The sequence below is a fragment of the Scylla paramamosain genome, chromosome 8, assembly GCF_035594125.1.
Source record: "Scylla paramamosain isolate STU-SP2022 chromosome 8, ASM3559412v1, whole genome shotgun sequence".
Classification (NCBI taxonomy): Eukaryota; Metazoa; Arthropoda; class Malacostraca; order Decapoda; family Portunidae; genus Scylla; species Scylla paramamosain.
The window spans coordinates 26,411,342-26,437,291 of NC_087158.1; the positions used below are offsets into that span (position 1 = coordinate 26,411,342).

The 25,950-nt window shown below is 41.2% G+C and overlaps 2 protein-coding genes across 14 annotated transcripts in view; both read right to left on the bottom strand.

The window, feature by feature from the left end:
- LOC135103049 (tyrosine-protein phosphatase 10D-like) overlaps positions 1–14,519 on the bottom strand; it is a 69,708-nt gene extending 55,189 nt beyond the window's left edge. Inside the window, 1 exon segment of the mRNA XM_064008960.1 lies at positions 14,176–14,519. Within this exon segment, the coding sequence (XP_063865030.1) occupies positions 14,176–14,241 (66 nt within the window). The 5' untranslated portion in view covers positions 14,242–14,519.
- Positions 14,520–15,725: 1,206 nt separating this feature from the next.
- LOC135103055 (myoneurin-like) overlaps positions 15,726–25,950 on the bottom strand; it is a 33,536-nt gene continuing 23,311 nt past the window's right edge. For 11 of the 13 annotated variants that reach the window (XM_064008979.1, XM_064008986.1, XM_064008989.1 and 8 more), the window contains 2 exons: positions 24,484–24,756; positions 15,726–17,848 (listed from right to left, as the gene is read on the bottom strand). In XM_064008979.1, coding sequence (XP_063865049.1) covers positions 17,429–17,848; positions 24,484–24,756 — 693 coding nt within the window. In that variant the 3' untranslated portion in view covers positions 15,726–17,428. The remainder of the gene's footprint in view (positions 17,849–24,483; positions 24,757–25,950) is intronic. The other 2 variants (XM_064008990.1, XM_064008984.1) reach the window with 1 other exon arrangement.

A 25,950-nucleotide genomic window follows, 5' to 3' on the forward strand; every position in this document is an offset into this window, starting at 1 on the left:
TCCGTCAAGCTGCCAGAATAACACTGATGCCAGCTACCACGCTCTTACAGCTTCCTTCTTTAAATACTGCTCTCTCTCTCTCTCTCTTCTCTCTCTCTCTCTCTCTCTCTCTCTCTCTCTCTCTCTCTCTCTCTCTCTCTCATCTTCTTAGCTGTATTTAACTTTCCACACTGCCTATATTTACTTTCCTTTGTTATATTTCCCTGTTTCCTTTCCGGACACCTCTATCAAGTTCTTTCCCACGCTCATTCCTCCTTCCCTTCTGCGTCCTGCTCACTCATCTCTTTCTCTCCTCTCCTGCTCGCTAACCTACATTCCTCATTTCTTTATCCTCCCTGGTTCTGCCATATGCCTTTTCTTTTTAGTCTGCACGGTGCACTTCCCTTTCCCCTTTCTTCCTCACTCACTGTCCTCCATTTATCCTTGCATGGCGGTGTGTCTGCTGCCTCTAAATCGTTATGTGAATGGCCTACTCAACTGTCATAGCAGCACACACACACACACACACGTATAGACAAGCAGTGAATTGTCATGAGCATTCCCTCTCACTCATACATGTCTGCAGGACGTGCGTCACTTCCATAAGAGAAAGACGGACCATAAGAGAGAGATCATTCACTTCTTATCGCCATCTGTTTACATGACGCGATGCGATGCAAAACACACACACACACACACACACACACACACACACACACACACACACACACACACACACACACACACACACACACGCCAAAGGGTTGTGGAGGGAGAAAGCATGAACGTGACGATCGTCTTTTCACGAGAGAAAGCAACTGCAGGCGACACATTTTTTTTCCCAACAGGCCGAGACGTGACGGAACTCTCTCCTGACCATTCTCTATCCCGCAACTGTCACCCCGGAGCCGCCATCACTCGGGCCGCCCACCACAAGTTTGCCCCTAGACAGGCTGTGGGTGCGCGACTATTTCTGGCAAGGACTCCCGGTGGGCCGGCACATCTCTGCCCCTAACCTGCCAACAGGTGCTCTGTTTCCCTGATCCATTACGGCATCATTGTGTTGCCAGCGCGCGTGAAGGCTAGCGGGAGGGCGTGCCGGTTTTACGGTGAGGTGCAGCGCGGGTGTTGCTTCACCACGCCTACCATGAAAGTCAGGGCAGGCGGCCCGGGAGCTATCTTCATGCTTCTCAGAAACATCAGAACCTCAGCTGACTCATTGCACACACACATACACACACACACACACAGACACACACACACACAAACTAATCGCATCGACTACCGCCCCCCGCAAACTCTCTCCATTCCTGGGTGTCACTTCTAATAGCGTCAACAGAGAGAGAGAGAAAAAAAAAAAAAAAAAGACACGTGGATGAAAAGCTTACATTTCCTCGTGACTTGGAGGGAGGAAGAGGGAAAAGGGAACACCTGTCTCAGTGTGGCTGATCCCGCCGCCAGACCCAGCCACCACGAGTCACTCCATTATCGACCACTTGCCACTGGGAAAATCGTACCGTTAACGATTTACTAACACCCTCATAAATGACCTCCGCTTCAGCCGGCTCCCGCACACCTGCCTCACTACGCTCCGCCTCGTCCACTTACTGTCGGAATACTGCAATTTTATGAGCGCCTCCCACACTTCCACCAGTTGTGACGCCCAATGCAGCACCAACCTACTATGACACTGTGGAGAGAGTATGTTATATCATTATTACTTCATACTGTATACAATTTAACAAGAAAGTTTTGGCTTCGCTCACTTTCACATCCTCCATAAGTCAGACCCTCAAGCAATGCACGTGCCATGAGCCAGGAGGGGGCAGGGAAGGGAGAGGGCTGGAGTGAATTGGTCGCGGTTCAGTACAACCCTCCACTATGTTCTGCCAATGCTTTGTGTTCGCCGGTACTTGACGACCTCGCCGCCCCCACTCTGGCAGGCGTCTAGTGTGTGCCAGTCTGCGGACGCGCCTTCTCGGAACAACAATAAATAATGTAAGGGGAGATGAAGGCGTGGGCAGGAGAATAAAAGGTGATATTTCAGCATACTTGTTAACCACCAGTAAAGACAAGCGGGCCACGTGAAGATAAACACCAGCTATTTTGGCATGGTGCAGTTTGGTTAAGTTAGGTTGGTTAACTTGATCTAACCTAACCTAACATTACGCACCTCAAAAGTAGCTAAGGTGATTCATTTTCCTATGACCCAGATGTGCACTACCACCGATCACCATGAGGCAGGTGTGTGTATGCATGTGTGGTGTGTGCCCGTGTGTGTGTGTGTGTGTGTGTGTTAGTACCGTAACATTCACGTGGCCGCTACGCCTCCCACCACTACCACCACCACCACCACCCGTGCAGCATCAGTGAAAAGTAACAAATGACTGTCTCCGCTGCACAAGAGGAATAAACAAGCGTGTCCCGCCGCGTGTGGGCTGGGTGGTGGTGATGCCTGATGGGGCGGGGAGCAGGAAGGGGCGGGGTGCTACTGAGGAATGTGGGACGCTTTGATATACTCCCTCCTAATACTGAAGGTGAACTGCTCCTGATCGTCCAGCCTGAAGGGAACCGCAGTAATCATAGAGAAGCAGCAAGAATTACCTACCTCTGGCTTGAGATGTTGAAATGTTAGAGACAAATATTTACCAAGCAGATACAAATATAAGAGCACACGTGGAGACTGATGATTAACAATAAAATAATAATACATGTGAAAAGAAACGACACTACGAGGAAATGTTATATAAATAGATAAGAAAATGAAATATACAGTAATAACAGAGAGAGAGAGAGAGAGAGAGAGAGAGGAGAGAGAGAGAGAGAGAGAGAGAGAGAGAGAGAGAGAGAGAGACATAAAAAATCAACACGAGGTAACCAGTACTTCCTTCTAGTCAAGCAGTGGGCGTCCTCTCCTGGGCTGAGGGCTGGGAGGAACACTGGGCGCGGTGCAGGAGTGCTGACGATATCACGTGACTGACTTGACTTGGTTGGTGTTCACTGTCTATTTCGATCTCTTTCAATATGACAAGGAATTATAATGAACTACAAGGGACTTCATACAGCAATATTACCTTTTTTAGACCCTCCCAGATTGTTTAATTTCACTCAAGAACGCTCTAACTTAGGGAAGAATTAAAAACACTACTGGAGAGACAAGTGTAATCTGCAACTGTTACTGTGTGTGTGGGGGAGGATACCAGTGTATAGTGGCTGAGTAATGTGCACAGCGTTATGGTGTATGTATGTAATGGAATCCAATGAAGCAGCGTAGGTCTTCACTGACTTAAAGCCATTTATGCACAGCCTCAACGAGACTGAGTGAACAAGGCGTGTCTGCGTCCCCTTCTCCGTGGCCACACTACATTTTCCCGTACATAAGTTACCTGCCTTCAAAGCTGCTCTTCTCGTACGTGTCCTTGTTTAGGAGACGGACCTTCAGTAGTTACAACAACAATAAATCGAAAGTCAGCAAGGAATGTCCAGCGACTTAATAATTGTTTGTGGTTTACAGAGAGAGAGAGAGAGAGAGAGAGAGAGAGAGAGAGAGAGAGAGAGAGAGGAGAGAGAGGAGAGAGAGAGAGAGAGAGAGAGAGAGATGAGAGAGAGAGAGAGTATGGACAGGCATGAATGAAGAGGAGAGGGAGGAGGAAGAGGAAACGACTGTACACACATTAGAGAGAAGAGCGGGACACGTCTATGCACAACGCAAGCAGCGATCCACGCCCGGCAGCACGGTCAGAGGAAACCGTAACTTGCTCCTAAACGTTTCAGCGTCTTATCTGGTCTAAAGATAGGACACAATGACAGCGGCCCACGAGGCATCAGGGCGCGGAGTTTCAGTGCACTGTCAATATAATCTACTCCACTACGTATTGCCAGGTTGTGTGGAGTCAATCAGTAACCTCAGTGCATCTGTCTGTCTGGTCACTCGTCATACACTAACCTGGCGCTCACCACTTCCACAGCCTCTACACCTCGGAATTTCTAAGCCATTCCAGACTTATCAATGCCTTTTGTAAGTTAAAAAATACTTAGTGAAATTTGGAGACACTTCTCTATTATGTGCCAGGGAGACCGATCAGGGGCGAAAAAATGGATAAAGAAAATGCACACAAGGAGCCGCTCCCTACGAGTCAGGAGTGGTGGAATAAAAAACGTGTCCAATTTACTTTTTTGCCTTTGTCTTGCTACTCCTCTCCTGAAACTGGCTACCATTATTCATCTTCTGGCAAAGTCTTCACTTAGGACAACCATTAACAACTGATACATGACCCCAAGCCATTACCAATCCATAACACCAACAAACCACATGTCGCCCCTCACAAAACTACACCAAGTATTTACAAAACAAGCATGCATGTACACACGTATGTATTTCACCACAGCTTCTGTTGCATATATCTACCCTGCTAACAATGGCCGACTATTTCCCACATGTTTGTGTGCCGAGTTCTGTTCTCGGTCCGTCTCGTTACTACTGTTGGAAGTCTGCGTTATGACTTCCGTGGGTGTCTGCTGCTCCTATTGGTTACACACCGCCGCAACACAATAGCCCAGCAGTGTGCAGCTTTGTGGTTACTACTCTTCTACTTGTTACCCAGGCAGCATAGCAGTCGTGCCAGTCCGTGCTCCGCCTCTCCTGCGTTCTGCTGCCGTCGTGTTGTGTTCAGTGGGACGACGTTATCATTTAGAAACAACCCCGTATTTTGAAACGTTTTAGACCTTTCGTTAAGACCATTCCCAAATGCCACTGAGATGATTAGTAGCATTCTCATGGATGTTCTTTTCACTGATAGTGCAGATTTCTTGCTAGACTATCTTTATATTCATGATGACACCCTTAAACACACACACACACACACACACACACACACACACACACACACACACACACACACACACACACACGGTTTGCACGTCCTGGCCAGCTTCATTACATGCGATGGAAGAAACAAGATGTAGAGGATCAATATTTGTGTTAGGGGAGAGAGAGAGAGAGAGAGAGAGAGAGAGAGAGAAGAGAGAGAGAGAGAGAGAGAGAGAGAGATGAGAGAGAAGAGAGTGAGAGAGAGAGAGAGAGAGAGAGGAGAGAGAGGAGATTATTGAAAGGAAGAAGGGAGGGCAGCAGGAAGGCGAGGATAAAAGGAACTGGAGGGTGAAGGTAAAGAAAAGAAATTAGAGAAGAAGAGGAGAATGATGGAAAAGAAAAGAGAGGGAGGAAAAACAAGGAAGGGGAGGAGGATGAGAAGGAAGAAGGGGGAGATGAGAAAGAAGTTACACAAGGAGGACAAAGATGATAAAAAAATATGTATAAATAAAAAAAAAAAATGACGGGCGTTCGGGGAAGAAGGGGGAAGGGAGAAATGAGGGAAGGCTCCGCGGGTCCCAATATTATTATTGACAGCACGTTTCTCTCAATGACCGAGAGGTAGGCGAGGAACACACACACACACACACACACACACACACACACACACACACACACACACACACACACACACACACACGTCTCAATGGTCAGTCACGGGCGGACAGCTTCCTTTGTTAACGAAATGCGAACCAATTCATTACCTCTTGACAAAAGGAAGCAGAGAAAGGGCGGAAACGTGAACACACACACACACACACACACACACACACACACACACACACACACACACACACACACACACACACACACACACACACACACACACACACACACACACACAACACAACAGAGATGAACGCCCGCACACCCACACCATGACGCCTCCATTTTCAGGTTGGCTTCACATCCTTACAACCTTACATCCTACACCTGCTCCTTAGATCTACACCCACATCCACACACATCTCTGCTTCTTACACCTACATGCCTACATTCATTTTGTCGTCCATAATGCACCTACGCCAAGCCCCTTGAAGACCTCATACCCAAACAGTCATCGCCTCACACACTCCCCTGTTACTCATCTCGCGCTCCTCTCTCCCTCCCCTCCCTGCACCCAACACGTGTCCTCCCTCCCACCTGACGGAAAATACGAGGCCCCAGTCACGCGTTGGGTAAATAATCAAGGCCAAATGAAGGAAAGGCAGGGACGTCACTTACACGATAGACAGTCACACTAACAGGAAGTTGGTGTGTGTGTGTGTGTGTGTGTGTGTGTGTGTGTGTGTGTGTGTTTCGGATGGTGTCTGAGCTATGCGGGTGGTGGGCAGGAGGATGGTAAGGGTGGGAGGTCAGGGTTGAGGGACCGCCATGCCCCTCCCAGGACCACCATCACCACCACCACCAGCACACGCCATCCTACCACACACACCCACACCCACACACACACACACAGCAGGATGAGGGGTATGCGGCGCTCTGGTGTGGTGTGGCGAGTGAGGCAGGCGTCAATGACTGGCCAAAACAAGACCTAACGCAAGCATCTTCCCTTATCTCCAGGCGCTTACATTCTACTGCTCCACAAAATACACACACACACACACACACACACACACACACACACACACACCACGTATCCAAGCCTCCCATCCTATCTCGCTTCCTGGCATATTAACCTGCTCTCAACCTTCGCATATTTTTAACTCCTTGGTTCACAATGAGAGACCTAAAAGTAACCAGTTCTCCTTCACTTCGCAGGCATCATCATACTTTTATACGAGTGTTTCCCTGGGGCTGAAACTCGAGCCTGCAAGGAAGAGTCAGACGTGCGAAGGAGTGTTTTAAGAGCTGTATTCCATGAGAGGACTCTTCACGGAATGAGGAGTGTAGTAATTCAGGGTATACCTAATTAGCCTTATCTATCGTAGTCTCACCCCTGACACTTCTTTACTTCATGGTAGCCTCGAAATTTTACACTACTGTACTTCTAAAACCTGATCTTCCGCCTCCTAACATGCATTTTTCTGGTATCTTTTTTTTTTTAGGTATCTTCACTACTACTACTACTACTACTACTAGAAAAAAAAAAGATAAAATAACATATTAAATAACAGTTTATCGCGTTGCCTCCACAGAAATACATAAATTTGGTGATCTTCAAGAGGCGCTGGGAGATGGATCCACGGGGAGTAGTAGTCTTCATGCCCGCGTGGTGACTTCAACTGGCACGGAGGCTCCCCGATAAGTGGCCTAAAAATACCCTACTTGCCAGCAGCAGTACGTGGCGTGAGTCTTGGGTTCTCCTCTCCAGATCGTGTTTGATGCTCATGAGTAAAGCCCTTGCCCTGCGACTGTGAGGGACGTCTGCTGCACGACTTTCAATGAGATCAATTCTTTTTTTAGTTTGGGAGTCGATAGAAAAGAAAACAATACTCGACGTTCCCTCACATGCCCCTACACGTGTTAGCTTCACGCCTTGACGCTTTACAACGGCACTCTAAAGGATGTGAGATAAGGGCGTTATCTATTGAATCTATCTATATGTGCAACTCGGTAACAACGCGAAGCTCATCACTTGTGAGGGGCAAACTTCACTCCGACGAACTGTAAAGAGTCCCTTCGATCATTTTTGTTGTCATATCTTTATTACTTTTATATACTTTCCTCTTTTGGGTGTTTAACTTTTTTTTTTATATATATATATACCATTGTCACTCGCCCTATATCTCTAACCCAACTTGTGACGCTGACTTAACTTACTTTAAGCTGGACACCACTCTAAGGCTTCAGAGGACAGCCCTGTACTGTTACCCTGACACTGAAAAATGGTTTCTGTCGGATTAATGCTTCCTTCTGTGACCTAGGGAATGTTAAGAGCTACTAATCCTCTTCTGACCTTCCACTTCGACACACATACATGATGTACCATTGCGTATGATGCACGACGCTTGAGGTAATCAGTTTAAGACCATGACATCATCTTCAAGAATTATATATGAACCCGAGTGACGGTGAAAGGCGTAATGTAACACTGGTGCATTACTAAGAGTACCACGGCTGCCTCTCACGGTCTGCACACATATTCAACATATTCTACTGTAGCCACAACAGACTCGATACATGCATCTTTTCTCTCACTAAAGGTCTCATGCATGAGTCAGAAACATCGTCGTAAATATCGAAACAAATTTAATTGCTTTAATTTAATAGCGTAACAAATTTAATAGTTGCAGCAACAATAACGTGGTATTAATGTAGTGATGTGTAAAGTTTTAGATAACGCATCATAATAAAATATTAGATGAAACAGCGAAGCCTAACTTCATACTTTATTTCTTAAACCCAACGATTTTGGTACAATACCTAGAACTTCCTTCTGAGGCATGGGTGAAGAGACTCTAAGGCAGGAGTATGTAAGAGTTAGGTTAGGTTAGTTTGGTTTGTCACTCTTCAGACGTCGAAAGGGTGAGGATCCCTAGACGTGTTCAAGTGCTTGCCTTTCCTCTCGTCCCGGGAGGCACCGCCGCTGTGATGGATGACGCGCCTCAGTAAGCAACAAGGGCAGTCCTGGGGCGCACCAACCAGTGATCAAGGGTATTGTCAAAACAAAGTCTTCAGTAACGCGATGTAAGGATCGAGTTCCGGGGCAGCAAGGCTGAGTCACAGACGACGACCTTGACCAGCCATCCTTTCTCCCTCTCCCTCTCCCCCAATACTCCCCCACGCCTCGCACCGCCCCTCGCTCTCCACAACTCTTCCTTTCTCTCGATTATTAACAGAACCTCAGCCAAAAATAACTCGGGACAAGACAGTTCTTCATGCAGCATTGGTGACAGACACTGCCGCCACTAATACCACACTCTACGCCTTGATCAGACCTACACTTGGTAAGGTGGGAGAGAAGTGAGCAGGAAAACGTGACAATAGAGGAAGTAGATTAATAGCTCTAACCAGCAGGAGTGTGACGGGCGTGGGGCGGGCGATGCGGGCCAGCTCCAGGTGAGTCCCCGCCGCCTTGTTGTCATCCTGTGTGGTGCCTCAGGTAATGCTGGGAGCCACGGCCTCAGCCAGACATTTGCACTGTGCTTCCACCTACACCGTAACCACAACACACTGCCATACCCGCCAGCATTTACACATCCCATAAACAATAGTAGGTGTAGGTCATACCTTTTACATTCCTTTTATACAACTGTTCTCTCTCTCTCTCTCTCTCTCTCTCTCTCTCTCTCTCTCTCTCTCTCTCTCTCTCTCTCTCTCTCTCTCTAATACTATAATAGTGCGGTAAAATCAAACATCCTGGCAGGCACGTGAAGGTTTACCTCTGTTTGACATCACATGTAATCCCTTGTAGAGTGAGCGGGCCGAGCCACTGGAGCCGTGGATGCCCTCACGGCCCACTGTCGCCTGTCACATTCCTCATCCACGTCGGGGTCACGGCTCCACAACACGGCCCGTTAGTTTGCCATGACCCCTCAAACCCTGACCCCTCTCCCTCACTCCCTGCGCCCCTTCCACCTCGCCACAGTCCCGTCCTCGCTCACGTCACTTGTCTCTCCAGTGTTATCCCCTCACCCACTGCACTCCTAGTTATGGCACCATGAATCATGATACAGCTGGTGGCCTGTGGTGCTGCTCTTCCTTCTGGATATGCGGTGGTCTGCTCTCTCTCTCTCTCTCTCTCTCTCTCTCTCTCTCTCTCTCTCTCTCTCTCTCTCTCTCTCTCTCTCTCTCTCTCTCTCTCTCTCTCTCTCTGCTTCCATCGAACAAATTTACTTCACTGAGAGCGTCGACAGATTTGCCCGGCATCCCCATCAGGGTGACAGCATCAAAATTCACTTACTTCAAGAGCAGCATCCGGGAGCAGCAAACAAGTGAACTACTTCGAAACATATTTATGCACCCGTAAAAATAAACAAATAAACAAATAAACAAATAAATATGAACCAAAAAAATAAATAAATAAAAGTAAATTTATCAATAAATAGATAAAAATAAAACAAATAAACATTTAAGTAAATAAACAAAGATAAACGAAAACAAAGCATTTCATATAAGGACAGTGCTCGGTGTGGCCACGATTCAACACCTTTACCCAGAGGAGTGTGGCATCACGGGAGTGTTGATCAGCGCTGCAACAATGCCGCTCCACAGGCTTGTCGTGAGGAAACAGAGAGAGAGAGAGAGAGAGAGAGAGAGAGAGAGAGAGAGAGAGAGAGAGAGAGAGAGAGAGAGAGAGAGAGAGAGAGAGAGAGAGAGAGAGAGAGAGAGAGAAGGTGCATTGTTCATACGAGCCATATAACATTTAAGACCCGGAAATATCACCGGTAATTGCTAGCTTCGGTACACCTTCAGCCAGAAATCCCGAAAGTAAACTATTACCGGCGTGCAAGTCAGATCTCGTGAAGAGCAATGGACGGCAGAGTTGTGTGGGTGCCAGCTTGAGGGATCAGAACAACACTTTAAAGACATAAAGAAATATTTACATCAGGGGTTATTGTCATGGTTTTGGGGCGTAGCTAAAGGGCTCTAAGCAATTACTCTCTGCATTTATTGAATTAAATATATATATGGATTATCAAGCCTGGAGGGTTCATCATGAATGCTAATAAGGGTTTAATAGGATGTGTTTTGCCGTTGAGCCTATATAGTACAGCACTGCCTTAATTGGAGAGTGGAAGGAACAAGGAAAAGAAACCTCCCTGGGTATGTTACACTCACCACCATGCTTAGGGCCTCTTACTCTTCTAAACAAACTGTGCTGGATGATACAGGTCTAGGTATAGATTTTCCCAGGCTCAGTCGTCATGGAAGGAGTATATGAGGGAACTACACAGGTGTACCTAATGTGCACCACCTTCCTGTCATTTTTTACCACCTCTTAACTCATAATCCTTAATGATCTCACTCACTCTTCCCTATCTTAACCTTCTCCTCTGACATACCTGTTTCTTTCACAATCACCGTAACACAGCACGCTCCTCTTACTTTACGTACAATCGTTTTCTCCACACACACACACACACACACACACACACACACACACACACACACACACACACACATAGCTCCTCCAAGGAAGCCATCAAGCTGTCAACGCCCCACGAATCGTCTTGGCTTGAACTACATAAAAAAAAAAAAAAAAAAAGAGAGAGAGAGAGTCCCACGGGTATCTATAACGGTAACACCTGAGCCTAGCATGGTGCCACCCTAGCACTATGTGATGTTCCTCACTGTCCTGCAGCGACGATGTGGTGTCTTCGCCTGGCATTACGTTTGATTGAAGGAAAGCCGCCACCGGATCTATCGCTTGCTTGTTGTAAAAGCCAACTATGAGAGATGAAGCAAGGAGACTCCTCTGTATTTTATTATACACTTTTAATATTCATGTCAGTTTGTTATTTAGATGGACAGTTATTGGAAAACATGGACTGAAACAAGCAGCTATTGGCGCTCCTTGTCACGCCTCTTGGCTCTTTAGTTTGTCAGTCAGTGACAGCTAAGTTATTTATGTTTTTTTATTTATTTATTTATTATTTTTCTTTTTCCGGGGAGTCAGTTGGTTATAACAAACGGAGGATGAATGAATAAATGTTACGTTACCTGTGACAGTATCAGCTCAACATACCCTGGACTGAAACATGGATTACTGTGAGCCATGTTCGCAAACATTGTCCACAACACCATGTGTGGCAACAGTGGCGTGCTTACATCAAAGTGATGTTCTCATTGTCTCATTTTATCACTTAGTTACGAGTTCATCTAACAAAACAGATTTATCTGACTGACAAGAAAACATTAAACCCCATAATTCTGTCACGTAAACTCAGGAATGGTAAGTTACCTAAATAAAGAAGCACAATGTAAAGCAGTCACTTGCTCGCCAGACCAACACTTCTTTAGGTCCGAGGGTCACTCCATGTCACGCTCATCATCTAAAATTATCTTGAGACAGTATGAGGGGTGCTCTGCATATCCTCTCTGAACTTTTGTTTTTATTTGTCTTTCTTTTTTTCTTTGACACAATAGGTAGATGCTCTTAATTCGGTGATTGCACACTGACAAACAACTACTGCGCTTCCGCAAGCTGTGGGAGAAGAACAATGCATCGAGGATTGTCGCGTCGTGGTGTTGCCAGCGAAGGTAAGGCAGCAAGAGTGGTTGGACTCTACGCTGAATTCCTCCTTGGCACAGTGCCTCCTGTACCTCCCTCTCCACGCACAAATACCTCAGACAGGTGAAAGAAATGTTTGAGAGGCGCAGGTGATGTCACCAGCAAACACGTTTTCTTCAATACCACTATTACAATACCACGATATATGAATGCATCGTTCCAGAAACATCTCAGACGTACATTGATATACTTGCAGTCTTGCAAAGTAAAAGCCACAATCGCAGCTGATCCATTCCATCAAAACATGACTGCAAACACCCACTACAAGGACTTGACATCGTACATAGACATTATTGTTAAGTGCGCTCACGTTTACCGTGTACTGAGGACTAGCCTGCTGAAAAACGCGGGAGGCTGCTTTTTAGAGTTTCCCGTAAAGAAAATTATAGATAATGTAATAAAGGTGTCTCCCGCAGTCTGGTATGTACTCGTACCCCAACACTGGCAGGGTTGGGAGGCTGCCACCATGCCTATCGCGCCCCACACTATCCTTATCTCGGAGAGGGAAAAATGCCTGCGATTACATGTTTCAAAGATATTTGCCTTGAAATCAGGCTTAGTCGATGTTATAACTAGTAATCTGAGAAAGGCTGCAGATCACCGACAGCTGCGTCTGTACGTCCAGTCTCAGTGCTGCTTCCAACTCCATTCTTACTGTTAGGATCCCAAAAATGTCGGTAGCTTTCGCCAGTTCGAGTCTTGTGTCTCTTACCAAACAGTAACATGAAGTACCTAAAGGCACAAATCATTGCACTCAACCTTAACTAAATTCATTATATACAGTACAGTAGTAACAAGTATGACCAACAAAGTGGCCCCCCACACACCCGCGCGTCTGTGTGTGTGTGTGTGTGTGTGTGTGTTTACCTAGTTGTATTGTACGAATGTACGTACAGGGTACGAGCCAAAGCTCATTGTCCTGTCTCCATATCCAATTTTATCCAGTTTCTCTTTAAACATATGCAGGCTGCCGCAACCACGTCTTCCTTCGAATCATTCCAGATTTCAATAGTTTGATACGAGAAGCTGTATTCCTTGATGTCACTCGAACATCCACTTTTCTTTATTTTCTTCCTTATGCCTGTGTGTGTGTGTGTGTGTGTGTGTGTGTGTGTGTGTGTGTGTGTGTGTGTGTGTGTGTGTGTGTGTGTGTGTGCGTGTGTGTACAACAATATGCAACCAAACATGTAACAAATAAAAAAAAAAAAAAGAGCTTGACTCATCCCACAAAGATGCAAATACGTAAAATTAATACGCATATCATAGTTTCGCTGTAATAGTGTGGTAGTTTTTGCCATATAATAATAATAATATTAATAATAATAATAATAATAATAATAATAATAATAATAATAATAATAATAATAATAATAATTGCACGCTAAATTGAATGATCTAAGCGACTTCATGAAACGATTGGACTGCCGGTCCTAGACAAAAGAGAAGAGACACGATTACGGTACGAGTATCAAGTGATGTCAAGGAACTAGTACAAGAGATAACATAAAAATAAAGAACGTTCCCAAATAACACTAACACATCAAGTTCCCCCACAGAAGCACAGATACATGGAATGGATGGACTGAAGGATGAAATGATACAGACAAATATCCATACTTATCTAATCATGTCCACCCGACTATGCACACACGTTCCACACCCCAGAGAGAGAGAGAGAGAGAGAGAGAGAGAGAGAGAGAGAGAGAGAGAGAGAGAGAGAGAGAGAGAGAGAGAGAGAGAATCTTACAATTATCATCATTATCTGACAATGACACAGACGAGACAGTACTATCCACACCACCACCCCACAATAGAGACCACCACCTCACGCAAAAGTCCACCCATGTAGTGAAGTTTGTACTCTACGTAGCCTCCAACTCACACTTCCTTGCGTCTCTCTCCCCACACCTAACTGAAAACACGGGGGCGCTCCTCAGTCTGGGATGGAGAACTCAGGAGTGTTTACCAAGTGTGATGAGAAGGAGAAACCAATTATCTGATGAATAGAAGCAGAAAAGATGAGAGCGGATATCGGTGTGGGTGAGAGGCGAAAGTGAGAGGCGCGTGCACGGGCTGACCAACAGGTGGGTGACCAAAACTTTCTATCGCTCACCACCACCACCACTGCCGCCGCCACCCTCCGCCTTACCTCTTTTATGAAGGTGACGAAGACACACAGCAACACGGTGATCCTTATTCCACCGCAGCCACCCATATTGCAGTGTTTGGTGCACCTTGGTCAGCAGCAAGGCAGCGGGCAGGTATGCATCACCTTTTACGATATGGGTCACACTTTCCCTGATTTATCTATTCGCGGGACACTCACTACACATTTCACTCACCTATTACAGTTTTTTCTACATCTACCGTTAAAAATAGTCACTCTAGTATACGTTACTAGATCAAAATAACCATTATGAGTAGACCCCACTCGCAGCCGTCGCGCATACACCCTCCTGCACACACGCTCCGCAGGTAACTGAGCGAGTGAGAGCGACCACCCTCGGTGAGGTGGTGAGAGTGACCGTGAGACCCACAATGCCTCGCACCTGACGCTGCTGCTTACCTCACGCGCCAACTTTTAAATAATTGTAGCTTTCTTTCACCGTAAGTTTTTCATTTGTAAATATTTTCCTTTTCTATAGGTAAAAATACTTATGAAAATGAAACTCAGGGACTCAGTTTGTATTGTCTTTGTTTTCATCCATGCTTACTAGACCGAAAATCACAAAGCTTTTCTTTCAACAAAGAATGAATCTATAATAATGAAATGAGGAGCTTATGAAGTAATGTGGTCATGATAACTATATTACAACCAAAGATGTGTCTTTAAACAAGTGGTTCCCAGGCTCTCAAGGAAAGGGAGAAATACAGAAGGAAACCCTGGAAGGAAGTTAGAAATGCTGGCGTTATTTATCTTGTGACCACCTCTTTCTCCACAGATAGTCAACAGTGGATATGAAGATGAGTGATTAAAATTTGACTCTGCATTTTATAGCATGCACCCAATATAATATCAGAGTTCCTCACAATTTCAAGGTTGTTGAGTCTTACTGTGTGGTATAGTGCAGGACTTATAAAGTAAATGCAACAAAAAGTTAATTAAAAGTTATCAAGAAAAGACTACTGTGTAAGAAATTAAGATTTTAGTAAATTTGAATGGTCTTAACACTTAGATCCATTGGTACAATGTCAACTAACATCTGCCCTTCAGTTCTTGAAAAGAGAGAGAGAGAGAGAGAGAGAGAGAGAGAGAGAGAGAGAGAGAGAGAGAGAGAGAGAGAGAGAGAGAGAGAGAGAGAGAGAGAGAGAGAGAGAGAGAGAGAGAGAGAGAGAGAGAGAGAGAGAGAGAGAGAGAGAGAGAGAGAGAGAGAGAGAGAGAGAGAGAGAGAGAGAGAGAGAGAGAGAGAGAGAGAGAGAGAGAGAGAGAGAGAGAGAGAGAGAGAGAGAGGGCTAGTACCTGATTGGCAGAAAGAAAGCAAATGAAAATGAAATATGGTACACCATTTGTCATACATGTATAACCATCCATTTGTCTGGCATTTTCCTTATCTCCATATGAGATTGGTCCTCTGCCAACGCTTTTACTACACATCCTAGCAACCAAATCTGGGATCATGCACATGAAATATAATGTTCTAACCATTGCATATTAGTACACAAGGCTAAATGACCACATGCGCAACCAAACTACAAAAGCTGTAATTTCCTGAGATTTATTTTGTGGAGTTAGTAATTTCTCCTTCACACCAACTATATACATGTACTACATGCAACTAGGGGACCATGGCATTTGTACATGTAACTTCAGGGTCATGGCATTTCCTTTCAGGAAACCATGCAACATCACATACCTCAGCATCTTTATTTCACTCATTACAATAGCATCACACTTCAGAAACTGCAGCAAAATGAATTAGAAAAAGGGGTTTCATTAAATTGATTTTACATCAAGAAGACTGAACCTGAGGCCTCTTTCTTGAAAAATACAAAACTCAATTAATCCAGCTAAAGGTGACATCATCATTACCTAGTTGGTCTACACTTATGGCCTTATGTACTCATACAACTTGGTAATTTTTTGTCATCTTCAAACAATGACACAGTTATCATGATTATTATAGCTTTAATACTGTCCTGCGTTTCTTTAGCTGAGGTTACACATCAAATGCTTGTTGTTTACTACTTCCATGTTTATATTCATACCAACATTTATTGGTCTTATGCAGTCAAAATGTGTTTTTGTGAATACAACTACCAGTCTTATTCATCTTTATCTTCACTGTAAACTTCCACAACATATTTTTAAAACACAGCATGTACTGAATACATAGTAAATGAGAGAACATTGCACACTCCAGTTACTCTGCTCCTATAAGCCTGACTAGATTTAGGGAATGTTTAGGGTTTCTAATTTTATCAGTAATGAAACAATTTCTGCACTGAATTTTCGTGTAACCCTAACTACAGTAAAATTTGTTTAAATATGTGCATGAAAATAATAACTAAATAAAGCAAATTAATAAATATTTGTGTATACATAAAAACACAACTATATATACATACAAAGTATTTCTCAATGGATGAACACTATATTACACACACACACACACACACACACACACACACACACACACACACACACTTTTTGTTCTTCTGCATTAAAGAATTAATGAAAGTTCAACAGTCAGTTTTCTGGCATCAATGACAAGATTCTTATCTGTAAAGAACTTGTCCTCTTTTCCTCATAGATGGGGCACTGTTGGTTAAGAGGGAATATCCACTGTATATCCCAATTTAGAAACTAACAGCAATATGAAGATAAAGCTGTTAATTTTTGCTATATCGCATATGCATGAGTAAAGATTATGATTTAAGCACCTTGGAAGAGATTCATCATTCAAGAGTTGCCCAGTGGTGTAATCTTGTCTCTCAACCAAGGGATCCCATATTGGAATCCTTAGCCAGGTAGAGACAATTTGGACTTTTCTCCTTTCATGCGACAATCCTTCTTCTCCTAGTAATGAATAGATATGTTGAAGAGTTATGACTTGCAGTCTGGAAACCCTGCATGTGTGGTACTACATGCTTATTGCCCCTTACCACCAGAGAAGGACTTTGTCTCACTGTGGAACCATGTAGGGTGGTGGTGGTGGTGGTGGTGGTGGTGGTGGTGGTGGTGGTGGTGGTGGTGGTGGTGGTGATGATGATGATGATGATGATGATGATGATGATGATGATGATGATGATGATGATGGTGGTGGTGGTGGTGGTGGTGGTGGTGGTGGTGGTGATGAGGATGATATGAAGATGATGATGATGATAATGATTATTATTCATTATTTATAGTGATTTCATTACACTTATTTGATGTCCAATTGTATGCTGCATGTTGGTGCTGGCTATGACCAATGTCTGACAACATGTTTATTCAAATCACTCTTGTGGGCACAGCGATATGGACAATGAGGACATACAAATGGTTTTTCTCCAGTATGAGTACGAATGTGAGTCTTAAGATTACATTTAACACTAAAACTCAAAGGACAAAGGTGACAGGAGTAAGGCTTCTCCCCAGTGTGTGTTCTCAGATGAGCTTTAAGAGAGGCTTTCTGGGATGTGCGAAAGAGACAATATTCACAGCAAAAGGGTTTTTCGGTGTTATGAGCTTCCACGTGATCCTTGTAGTAACTTTCTAGTAACTGGAGAGGGCAGTATGGGCACTGGTATATGTTTTCTTGTCCAGTAGTGTTGGTGGCATTCTGTGGGGTCTCAGTGTTTCCCTGTGAGGTCTCCTTCAGGTTGTTCCCATTCACCACCACCTGCCGGAGAGCCTTTGTTATTCATCATTGAAAACAATCATCAAGATTCATTGGTCAGTAGACATACTACTGTGTACAAGAGTACCATCAAGATTATAATACTGTTATGGATTCTGTCTTTTCCAGGCCAACTGCTGCTCTCTCCATTAGCTAGTGAATATTAAGAAGACTGCATACTGGCAAAAAGAAAATAAAAAATAAAAATCAATATAAATTTTTAAAAATCTAGTAAGTTGAGTTCTATGTTCATACTTCCCTAGGGTCTCTTGTCTTTGTAATTGGAGCTGACTTTGTTATTTTTGTTTTTCTCCCAAGATACACAGAGATGTGCTAGTGGTGCTGAGATAAATGCATGAAGACATTGACTCACTTTTCAGCCAGTTGGAAACTGTTGAATATTTTTTTTCATGATATCTTTTAATTAACAAGAAATAAATACCTAGATGCCAGAGAGAAGAAAGTGACTCAGTATATTCCAGTATTATGCATTATATACTGTCCATTTCATAACATGCCAAATGCATGCAAGAAAATAATTATCTTCTATATTAGTTCCACTGATAAGTTTTGAGTTTTTTTATCTATGTAAAATTATCTAGTGTCCTTCTTGTTACACTAACAACTGTAATGTCCCATGCAAACCCACCCCCAAGATTTTGTTTTTCCCATTTTAATCCCATCTCAACAAGAATAATTTATACAATGAAAAGTTGGATTAACATACATGCTGATTCTTGCCAGTATACTTCATGGCACATGCCTGAGTACAGAATTATGTAATATCTAAATCTGTATACAAGATGTACATACATCCCCTAAGGAAGATAGAATAGCAGAGAAAACACACACAAACACACACACACACACACACACACACACACACACACACATGGAAGCTGCACACAATTACTCTTACAAAAAAGCTCTAATAAAGTACTTCATATGGGAATGATTTGTAAAACTGAAAATACTGGAAGAGTGAAAGATGAATTCCTAAAATGGATGAAAGATTTTTGGAGATCAGAGAAATGAGGGCAACTATTATAAATTAGAAATTGGAACAGTGCACAGAATTCCACAGGGGTCTGTTCTGGCACCAGTTATGTGGTGCCAGCTATATGAACTTGTCTGCATATGGTGTGAGACTATTAATGGAATTGAAAAATTATAAAGACTGCAGAATACTAAAAATTGTCATCAGCAAGTATATTCTCTGTTTTGGTTTTCAACATGTTGACAAATATATGTAAACCTTTCAAAGACAAAAAGACAAAGAATGCTCATCACCACTCTGAGGATTTTGAAAGGCAACAAAGAGTAACCTGGTTTCTTGAACAATCACTTTTCGGCAGAGCTGGAAGGACATAAAATTAAAACATGAGAACATGATGAGAACATCAAACTTCACTATGTCTGTAATGGATAGTTGGTGAAAGACAGTAGAAAAATAATGAGAAACATAACAAAAAATGCGGTTATCATTATCAATAAAAAAAAGTGAATAAAAACAGAATTGAATAAAAGACATTATGAGATAAACATTCATTATAAAAAAAAAGTAAATAAATAAAAATAGAATTGAATAAAACTCAAGTTTTGCGATAAACATTCATTATCAACAAAAGAATAAAAAAAAAGTGAATAAATAAAAATTGAACAAAATAAAACTCATGTTTTGAGATAAACATTCATTGTTTACTTTTGAGTACACTCATCACTTTCTGTAATAACTTCCCAAAGTAGCACCATTCTTAGCACAGCCTGATTTGAATTCTCACAACTTCATGTTACATATGTACATGTACATTTATACAGCATTACTCTTTATATGTATAAGATAATAATAACTTTGGTTATAAAGAATGTCCTATCTTCAAAAAAAATAAATAAATAAATAAATAAATAAAAAATCATACAACAATAAATTTAGCTTTAATAATGCCTGCAGTTATCCAGAATCACAGGATTTCTGTAAAATCCGCAACTTCAAGTTTCCTTTGGAAAAAAAGTGCATAAAAGAAAGATTATGTAGACTTAAAACTTCAAAGATAGAATACTAAAACTTGGTTTTCATAAGCAATGCTGTTTCATCAGTAAATTCCTTTACAAGTCTTTGATATGGAAATGGCTTAATTAATATTCACTGTCAAACTGAAAATAATCCAACCTCATATTACAGTTGGTTAATCATTCCAGTATACAAATTGATGGTAGTTGGAAAATCATTCAAGCAAACTGATACTATTGGTCAAAATACAGATGCAGTTTTATTTATTACAATGAAGAGGGACTATACCATATTTATTGTATTATTCTGTAATACTACTACAAAACTGATAAATAAATCATGATTTGCTCTGCTTCCCTTTTAGGAGTCACTTGCAGGAGATAGACAGCAGAAAAGACCTCAAGATAGCTTACCAAAGTATAACTTTTCACTTGTCATAAGAGGAAAGCATCATTACTCTAAAATGTAACTTTGTTACTCATTACTCCATTGTTCATAAATCAAAGAACAACACTCATTACTGCAATACATCAATGGAAAATGCAACACGTTACTATTACTTCACTATTCCATGGGTCAGCAAACTGTAAACTGTGTCACAAAAGTTGTACTAAAGTACATTTGATTTTTTATTTATTTATTTTTTTATTGCACTATGGTAAAAAGTAAAAACATCACTGTTAGGTATCACTAGACACCATGCTTATGCCAAGTCAGATGTCAGTGACTCATTGACACTAGCAGAGGTATAGGCTGCTAACAAATAGTTGAATTAAAACTCTTGTGAAAAGCCAAATGACAATCAATCAAACTCAAATAAATCCCCCCAAATGCTCTCTCTCTCTCTCTCTCTCTCTCTCTCTCTCTCTCTCTCTCTCTCTCTCTCTCTCTCTCTCTCTCTCTCTCTTTCTCTCCATATATGCACATACAGCCATCCAAGTGGCAGAGTAGACAACATCATATGCTTCAAGTGACTATGCTGACTGAGAATGCCAAGTGTATGGATTTGAATCCTACCTAGGTCTCAAAATTTTCTTCTCTTAATGGATAGATATTGTTCCCCTTGACCCCCTAAAGGGGATTGGCATGTGCATGTATGTAAGTTACAGTTTTGTTCTTTAAAGTCATTTATGTGTTAACACACACAAACACACCACATAGTATAGTGGTTAGAATACTCAGCTCATAACTGAGAGGGCCCAAACTTGAGTCACAGTCATGGTGAGGCAGATGGGCAAGCCTCTTAATGTATAGCCCCTGTTCACCTAGCAGCAAATAGATATGGGATGTAAGCTGAAGGGTTGTGACATTGCTTTTGTGGTGTGAGGCATGTGAGTGGTCTCAGTCCTACCCAAAGATTGATCTGTATGAACTCTAAGTTCTTTCTTTAGTGGAATGGCTCACTGGATGACCAGCAAATGACCACAGGTGAATTATACACACATAAAGCAGTCAGACTGTGCTTCCCACAGTTGAGGGACCTGCTGGTTGGATGCATGCTGTCTGTATTGGTGCATGCCATGGTATGTTGGATTTTCCAGTGACCAACAGGTATGCAGCACTGACACATGCAAACATTGAGGTACTGATACAAATTTGAAATTTGAGCAAAATGTTGTGGACAACAGAGTAACAAAACAAAAATGGAAATCCAAATTACTGGGTCTGTTAAGTATAAAAAATAAAATAAAAATAAAATAAAATAAAATAAAACAATGAGACCATTACTACATTGCTATACTAAAAATATGTAACTGTGCTAGTAAAAGAATAATGAATTTAAGGATAGGTGCCCACTTTGCTTGTCATGCAAAAACACCTCCATCTATTTCTTTTCTTACACTGAAGATATTTTCCTCGTATATACTCCTTGCTTACTTTCTGAGCATCATGTTCAGTCTTTAAAAGAATACAATGCCATTTCTCTTATTACAAATGGATATTTCCAAAGGTACAAAGTGGCAAAAAAATATAAATAAATAAATAAAAAAAATAATAAAATCCAGTTCACAGGAAAATACTAATAACGTTAGATAATTCAATGTACCATCTATAACATATTATAAAGCTTAATGCAAAATGACATCTTATACATAAATACTCTTTTAAATTAGTACATTCACACACTCAGCTATTTATTCTGAAAACTGAAATCTGTAATTCTAAAAAAATTATGAACAATGTTTTATGATTTTCATAACACCACATGTATGTATGGATTCACTAAGTCCAAATGTACACAATATGAAGTGAATTTGTATTGTCATCTACATATCCACTTTCATCTAGCTTACTTCTCAAACCATGTATATTCCCTATTCACACCATTTCCATCTCCAACTCATTCCAATGGTCAATGCTCCTGATTTGGAAGCCAATTGATTTCTTCCTTTATAAAATGAAAAAAATAATTTCTGGTTTAAACTCTTCACTTATGTTAAAAATTTTCAAAGAACACTGAAACTGCAAGCCTCAAGCAGTGGAGCAGCAACTATCACCAGCAGCAAAGCAGGCCATAACAAAATGGTGAAGGGCATTTCTAAAATCAAATCAACTACTTCATAACCTGCTAACTTCTTCATTGATAAAGTGTGTATGATCCAAAAAACTAAGCTAAGTAAGGAAGGATGTGAAACCTAAATGCAGAGCATCTCTCACTCACACATGCATCCTTAATGACATACTTTTTAGGACTGGCTGCCTTCACCTAAGCTACCCAGATATCCAAAACATACTGAATGCTGAAATCACTGTCTGGAGCTGTATGATCATTGCTCCTCCACTACATCAGTGCTTGCCTTGTCATGATTCCATTCCATGAACACCATAATAATATCCAACCTAAAAATAATGATAACACATACAGTACCACTAACATATTGGCACTGCTGTCATGGAGGATCTTATCAGTGTCGGAGTTCTCACTACCTTATTAAGTACCACTGTTTCCAAACCTCAGATTCTAACAACATCAGCCTCTAATGGACTGCTTCTCTGCTCATGATCTCACTGTAGGCAAATCTCAAAGATGTCTCTTATTAAACATATCCTAGTTCCACATAAAACCAGAGTAAAACAGTCTCTATTTGAATACAGCTTCAAAAGTTAACATCTATTAGGACATTAAGAGGTCATTAAGTGGAACTAGATTTAGTTAAGAAATGCCCTTCACCACTGTGTTAGGCTCAGTCATGTCAATGTTGACAGCTGTTACTCCACCAAATGTGGCAAGCATCTCTAATGAAACAAAAATGTTTGCACATGAAATAAATCATATAATCACAAAAAGGAAAAACAAAATCAATATGAGGATGTGCCAATAAGTAAGATATCAATCATTACCTAAATAAGAATTGGTGTTAATGTTTGGCAGCTCTCTGAGAAACCATTACTAAGGCTGAATGAGAAAAATAAGCTAAGAATCTCACAAAACTGAGTTATCACCATCAAGTTGTGATGTGTACAAAATGAAAGTGAGTGATTATGAGCTACACACACCACCATCTGTGGTCTCCTGATTTGTCTTGGCTAGAGGAGATGCTGGAACAACAGCACTATGCTAAAAATATAGACTATCTAACACTAATCAACTGATGTAGTAAGGTGGTTGCTATGAACAGGAAAGCTGCACAATACCCACCTCATATTCCTTGGTAAACTGTTACAACTTTAAACCAACAAACTGTCCTTTATTTCTAGATGGTGACTCTTTCGATACATTTAAAATCATGATGATAATTATATGATAATTACAATAATAATGTTATTATGAGGTTTACATCTACATAATGCTCGTATTGTAAATATTAATCTGAATTAATGAGATGAACAGAATGAGATGAAACTATATAAATGGATGTATCAACATACTTTATGCAAATACAGTTTTAAATGTGTGTGTGTGTGTGTGTGTGTGTGTGTGTGTGTGTGTGTGTGTGTGTGTGTGTGTGTGTGTGTGTGTGTGTGTGTGTGTATATATATATATATATATATATATATATATATATATATATATATATATATATATATATATATATATATATATATATATATATATATATATATATATATTGATGAAGAGTACAGCATTTACTGAACTGTTTAAGGTTTGTTTTTCTATTTTCTTGTGAAGGAACACTGTTCCTCATTTATCTGTGTTAAGATTTCTGAAATCCATTGGTATTATCTTTTTTTGGTGTGCCAAAATGTTGCTTTTATTCTTGTAGTTTGTATGTGAAATTACACAAACAGCAGAATAAAGAACAACACTTTGTCACTCCTCATAAAGAGAATACCAGTGTATTTAGAAAACCTTTCAACACAACCAGACAACAAGGTGTTTCATTGCAAGAAATAAAGAAAAAATAAATCACAAATTAAGCAATCCAGTCAATGCAGTGACTTCATTAAGAAATACATTCAAAATGACTCCTCCCAGTATATATACATATACATGCATGTGTGTAAATCAAATATGTATAGCATAACAAACAGTTAATATGCATATGTAAAGCACAAATGAAAGACCAGATTCTCTTGTAGTAAGAAAATAACTAGTTTTACATTAAATAATATGTTTTCAAGGAACATTCTCTCTTAGTTTATGTACACTCAGCAGATGACTCACTAAAGTGTTCCTCTGGGCTGCTCGGTAAGTGCAGTGAGTACAGGCGAAGGGTTTCTCTCCTGTGTGAGTGCGAATGTGTGATTTCAAGTTTCCTTTCTGAGTAAATGCAGCTGAGCACAATGTACACACAAATGGTTTCTCTCCAGTGTGAACACGTGTGTGGTTTATAAGATTAATTTTCTTGGATGTGGAATATAAACAGTAAGAGCACTGATGAGTCTTTGCTGAGCCTCCACTCCTACCACGGCTAACCGGAGCTCTCTTTGACTCCACCTGTGAGGAATGGCAATCTTCAATTCCAATATGAAATACTTAAGTTTGTTATCTACAATATTTCAATTTAACAACTTAATGTCCTTATATGAAGATGTGGTCCAGTAACCCATGCTGTCAAATGTTAGTGCCTGCTAGAATCTCAACAAAACTACACTTTACAAACATACCTTGAAGGCATAAATTTTTAACATATCATTATCCATATCATCTCTACCCTACATGCATGATATTTACAAAGATATTATACCTAATACAGAATAGAATAAATCTTGACCTCATTAAAATGTACCACTTATGAAAAGATAATGATCCAAGTTTCTAATAAATCAATGAACCTCACAGTTTATATTTATAAAAGGAAATTAAATATATTTTATGCTTCTGGAAACCTCATTCTTGTACCCAAGCACTAAAGTAGAGTAAAATCCCATTTAATTATTTTTATTAATTTATATTTTTATGTAAGAAGAGCTCGGGCCAAAAAAAAAAAGGCCCACTGAAAGTGCCAGTCCCACAAACAGAACAGTCTGTAAACTGGAAATTCAGATAACTGTGATTTTCTCTTATAAATCTACAATTTATAACAACATTCTAAAATGGTAGTTAGGTCTCAACAGACATATCTCTCCAGTAAAGGACAGTCCCATAAGAACACTCCAATGTGTGTGTGTGTGTGTGTGTGTGTGTGTGTGTGTGTGTGTGTGTGTGTGTGTGTGTGTGTGTGTGTGTGTGTGTGTGTGTGTGTGTGTGTGTGTGTGTGTGTGTGTCACATTTAAACCTTTACAAGAATCAATTTATTTATTTTTTTTTAATATCCATGAAAATTCCATGTCTTTCAAGAGGAAGATAGATGATTAGCACTGCAGGTTATGTCAAACTGTCTCCTCAATACTTCCTATTACAATACAGTGGTGCACTATGCCCATGACTCCTGCATTACAATGACACTGTGTCACATTTTTTAAAGCTTACTAACTAAACTCAAAAAATTTTTTGAACTTCAATGTTGAGGATCACTCATGTCATACACGATTATTATTATTATTATTATTTTTTTTTTTTTTTGCCTTTACGTCTGGTTTCCCTGTTTTATTAGGGCTAGGACAGTGCCTCCTAAAGGACTTCTGGTTTTGGCATTTAGGAACCGTTATTCCGAGTGGATACCCTTCCACCATGGCCAGGATTCAAACC